This window comes from Octopus bimaculoides, chromosome 14 (genome assembly GCF_001194135.2).
Source record: "Octopus bimaculoides isolate UCB-OBI-ISO-001 chromosome 14, ASM119413v2, whole genome shotgun sequence".
NCBI classification, from domain to species: Eukaryota; Metazoa; Mollusca; class Cephalopoda; order Octopoda; family Octopodidae; genus Octopus; species Octopus bimaculoides.
The window spans coordinates 5,789,108-5,794,739 of NC_068994.1; the positions used below are offsets into that span (position 1 = coordinate 5,789,108).

General features: G+C 36.3%; 1 protein-coding gene across 1 annotated transcript in view; it reads left to right on the plus strand.

Moving 5' to 3' along the window:
* Positions 1-1,827: 1,827 nt before the first annotated feature.
* LOC106870498 (ubiquitin recognition factor in ER-associated degradation protein 1) overlaps positions 1,828-5,632 on the plus strand; it is a 14,803-nt gene continuing 10,998 nt past the window's right edge. Inside the window, exon 1 of the mRNA XM_014916609.2 lies at positions 1,828-2,069. Coding sequence (XP_014772095.1) covers positions 2,067-2,069 — 3 coding nt within the window. The 5' untranslated portion in view covers positions 1,828-2,066. The remainder of the gene's footprint in view (positions 2,070-5,632) is intronic.

Consider the following 5,632-nt stretch of genomic DNA (forward strand, 5'->3'; position numbering starts at 1 on the left):
GTGTAAAAGGAAACAAACATATAAAAAGAAAATTTATGCATAAACTTAATCGGTTCGTGTTTTAACCACTGCCGAGTAGTGTGTTTAATTTGTTCACTGAACACTGCTGCGAATTCCCCCTTGTTTTTCAAAAATCCCCCCTAAATCACAAAATAAGGTGCCCTATTTTTCAAATCCTGGCAGTAACACTGAAGCTGGAAGCAGGATAATAATCTAAAACACGTTTTTAAGCACAACACAAGCAGAGTCAAAAAGAAACACTGCCTTTCACCGGCACTGTGTGAACGACAGTGCCGTCTCTCCCTAGCATGAAGCTTCCTATCTCGGACATGTGAGCATGTGCAAAACAGCCGAAAGTGCACAGTTCTATACAAAGATTTTTTTTTTTTTTTCATAAACTAGGGGATGGCTACTGACATAAAGCTTAAGGAATATATAATGTCCAAGTATAAAGAAATAATTAAAGAAGAAAGAACTCGTTATATTGAATGTTATCGATAATATCGAGTGGAATTAGGGGGTGCTGCAGCTCCACAGTTCCTATACAGGAGCCGCCACTGCCTGGGACAAAACATGCAATTGGTACAAGCGGCACCACCTTATGCCAAAAACACACGTCTTACGCTGCCGCCGCTGTAGCAACTCCACCGTCTCCTACCACTTGTATGTGATTTTTCAAATTGCTATCTTCTGTGCAATTTTTTAATCAAATTGTGTGTGGGGGGTGGGGGAGAGAGAGATTACTTAAGCTCAGATTAATGCTGCAATTGAAAAAACTGAAGTCAACAAGAATATACCATGTGTGTGTGTGTGTGTGTACGTGTATCTGTTTCTGTGTTTGTCCTCCCCCCCCACCCGCCATCGCATGACAACCGATGCTGGTGTGTTTACGTCCCGGTAACCTAGCAGTTCCGCAAAAGAGACCGATAGAATAATTACTAGGCTTAAAGAATAAGTCCTGGAGTCAATTTCTTCGACTAAAGCCCTTTAAGGCGGTGCTCCAGCTTGGCCGCAGTCAAATGACTGAAACAAATAAAAGATTAGAAGAATATATGTAGAATATATATATATATAATTAAATTAAGCAGCGGTTTGGCAATTAATCACCAAAAAGGAAAACTTTAATTGTCATTAGATATGGTAGAAGGCGTTAGAACACCTACAATGCTAGCAGGAGCTGGTTTGTTTATGTCCTTGTAACGTATCGGTTCACTGGAAGAGACCATTAGAATGAGTACCAGGCTATAAAAAAAAGTACTGGTGTCTGTTCCTTCGACTGAAGTCCTTGAAGGCGATGCTACAGCTTGACCGCAACACACGCATAGACATATACGCAAAAACTCGTGAGAAAATAAAAGTGAACATTTGTTTTTAAGACGCTAGAATTAAAGATCGACTAAATTTATTTATAAGACTACAAATAAAATCATTATCTAATAAAATACACATTTAAAAAGTCTTTATTTATTTTCATTTGAAAACAGACATTATCAAATTTACATCTTAAAACGTTCGTTTTTAGTTAAAACAAATTTAACAACGTGTCAGAATAGTATTCTGTTTTATTCTGTTGAATTCTGTTTTATTTTATTATTCTATTATTCTGGTTCCACTAATCCAGACGTCACAAACCAAACTTCCTGTTTACTATTTTCCAAGTCATCTTATTGCTCCGCAGTTAATAAAACATTAATATAAATAAAATCCCATATTTAATTATTTCCAATTATATTTATTTTAATCGTTCTTATAATTCCCATATTACACTAAACTTCACATAGAATAAATATATAAAGGCAATACAATTTTGACAACAATATAGTAAGTGCGCAACTGTTTAATAAACATTGAGGAAAATTTCGTGTCTGGATTTCCATCCTTTTTTATCTTGATTGAGTTAAATTCTCTCCATAATATTTACATTTAACGAGTATATATAATTACAAGGATTAAATAGGCAATATCATATCCCAAGGATATATCTTTTTTGATATATTTTAATTCCATATTGAGAATATTAATATTTTAATTAACCTTGTGTAGAGTTTTGAAGAAAAACAATTCCAATGGTAAGTCTTTGTTTTATTATTTTTTCAACTTTTCGTGACAACGATATGAATTCTTGGGTTTGTTTTGATTTCGTTGTTTTCGCCAATAATGTGGGATTAACGGTGCTACATGATATAAAAGGAGGATCACGAATCAACAGTGGCCGAGACAAAACGCTCGTTAATTTTATATATCTTTAATCTTTACATATGGGAGGTCTTTTAAACATTAGGTTTTACATAGGATAGGTGAAAAAAAATATATAGAAAGCTCGATCCGGTAGAAATAGCAGCCAAAAATCTTCGTATGACACCGTATGATGTCCCAGATATCCTTAGAGATGGTGGCCATAGTTGGAATACCAGGAACCTTAGATTAGCTTCATCACACGCAAGCCTTCGAAGTTAGTTTCTACGCTGTCAAAGGTCATTGAATTTCTAAATTCTTAACAATAGTGGTGAGAATGTAAGATTCATTAGAAAGAACACCAAAATGTAGACGTGATGGTCATGGCCAGAATGACTTCAGGGCTGACCTGGGGCGAAACAATGACTATTCAAAGTAATTATGATAGTTGCCAACTGTAATCAAGAATTATTTGAGGTCACGGTTGGAACGCCTTTCATCGTTAATTTTAGTGGGATCAGAGAAGTCTAGAGAAAAGTAAGTGGAAATTATGCAACAGCTGCCCCTCGAAGTCCCACACCACATAAGAAAGGCAAAAGGATGTGGAGACAGAGGACAAAAATCTAAACAGAAGAATTAAATTGAATCAAATTTTCGAAGAAAATTCAGAATTATTATTTCCATTCTATGATACACAAGAGAACTAAAAAAAAAAAAAAAGAGATAATGGAGTGGGGGGAAACCCTTTTCCTTTTTCATGAGATATGGGACTTCGAGGGACAGCTTTCCAAAAATTCTCCCCGTGAATTGACGGGTAATCTTGATTATGTTCGTAGAAAGAACGTCCTCGATCCCCATATGACAAAATAACAATATGTCTGTGTGTGTACGTACATACACATCTATTATACTACAGTATACACACAACACAATTGTATATGCTCATACAACACCTCTGTTCAGATAAACATTAACTTCAAGTCGCCAGTCTTTTATTCTAAACAAACCATTATTTACCATGCAGACAAATCCTAATAAAATAGAAAATTGCTCAGGCATTCTGAAATAAACTTGGTTATTTTTTTATTATTTTATTTACGTTCTGAATTCAAATGCCACTGAAGTCGACTTTGTCTTTCATTCTCTCAGGGGCAATGAAATGAGTACCAGTTGAGCACGGGTCAATGTAATCGGCTAATCCCCCCCAAAAAAAAAACGATTCAGGCCTTGTGCCTATAGGCGTGGACGAGGGTTCCAGTCGATCCAATCAACAGAACAGCCTCCTCGTGGAATTTACATGCAAGTGGCTGAGCATCCACTGACACGTGTACCCCTAACATAGTTCTCGGGGATATTCAGCGTGACACAGTGTGACAAGGCTGGCCCTTTGAATTACAGTCACAAAAGAAACAGAAAGAAAGAGCGAGAGAAAGTTGTGGTGAAAGAGCACAACAGGGTTCACCACCATCCCCTGCCAGAGCCTCGTGGAGCTTTAGGTGTTTCCGTTCAATAAACACTCACAACTTCTTAACCACAAAACAGCCCCTATGCCTATCACAGCCATTCCTGTGCCTATAATCTTCACAGATGAAATGTTGCAAACACACTTGGATGGAATAAAAAAGAAAAGGATGAGAAGAACACAGAAATTTATGAGGCCAGCTAAAATGAAATAAAATAAATACAGATATGATAACAGAAGTAAGGATCATTTCCTAAAGAGAATTCACCTATGTACAGTCAGGGAACTGTAGTACTAAATACATGCAAAAATTACAATTAGTAATTTTAAATCAATGCTTTTCAACCCTTTTTGTTTCACCCACTCCTCATGCCAATTTACAGAACAAAAATGGCATCTCATGATAACAGATACAGGTAGTATAAAGTATATACACACACCAATCAGTGTATACAATTATTATACACCCACTCTATTACCAAATATACGGCTTCATTTTTTTTATTTAAATATTCTTAGACAACAACTTTGTGTGTGTGTGTGTTAGGAAGGGCATCCAGCTGTAGAAACCATGCCAAATAGGACTGGAAGCTAGTGCAGCTCAAACTGTCTAACCCATGCCAACATAGTGGACGTTAAATGATGATGACGATGATTTCACAAAAAAACAACAGACGAAGACAGGTGGTGTAAACAACAAATGGATGTATTAGTATAATGCTTGGGAATAGAGAAAGTCTTTAATGTTTCGAGCCTACGCTCTTCAACAGAAAGAAACAAGGAGAAAAAAAAAATATGTGTAGTCGTCAGCGATCTATCATGGCGAATATATATATGTATATATATATATATATATATATATATATATATATATATATATATATATATATATATATATATATATATATATATATATACATACACATACATACATACACACACGGATTGATACTGAGTTAAAATTGTTCATAAGCTCTCAGTATATGAAGATACACCAGGCTAATAAATATGGCCCGTGACAGATGTCAGAATCCAAGTAATCCAAATTCAGTGAGCTGTCACCAGTCAAATTTGTATCTATCTGCTGACATTACTGGATTGAGTGGTACTGTGCAGGTATTGAAACCATATTGATATCCGTTTGGCAGCTGATGATCTGAATGCATATTTGTTATGCTTGTTTGTGGATTTTTATATCTTAGTTTTATTATTCAGAGTTGTCTTTCATGATAGTAAAGTGGAAAGTGCTTGCGGTTTCATGGTTTTTGGAGATTACATACATTGATATTGGTTGTTTTTCTTCATAGATAATCTTATTAATCTTAGATAATGCATACATATTGGTGTCTAGTTTTGGGAGATTCTCAGTCAGTAGACTGTAGTTATTATGCTGGAGCGCCACTTTGCAGAATTTTAGCCAAACAAATTGACCCCAGTATTGTTTTTTTAAGCCTGGTGCTTATTCTCTTTGTCTCTTTGGCCAAACTGCCAAGTTACAGGGATGTCAACACACCAACACTGGTTATCAAGCAATAGTGGGGAACAAAACCAAAAACATATACACATTTATATTCTTTTATTTTTTTACTTGTTTCAGTAATTTTGACTGTGGCCATACTGGAGCACAGCATTTAGTCAAACAACTCGACCCCAGGACTTATTCTTTGTAAACCTAGTCCTTATTCTTATTTCGTTATTGCCCACAAGGGGCTAAACATAGAGGGGACAAACAAGGACAGACAAAGGGATTAAGTCAATTACATCGACCCCAGTGCGTAACTGGTACTTAATTTATCGACCCCCGAAAGGATGAAAGGCAAAGTCGACCTCGGCGGAATTTGAACTCAGAACGTAACGGCAGACGAAATACCGCTAAGCATCTCGCCCGGCGCGCTAACGTTTCTGCCAGCTCGCCGCCTTCGTCCTTATTCTATCGATCTTTTTTGCCGAACCACTAAGTAACAGGGACGTAAATACACCAACATCAGTTGTTAA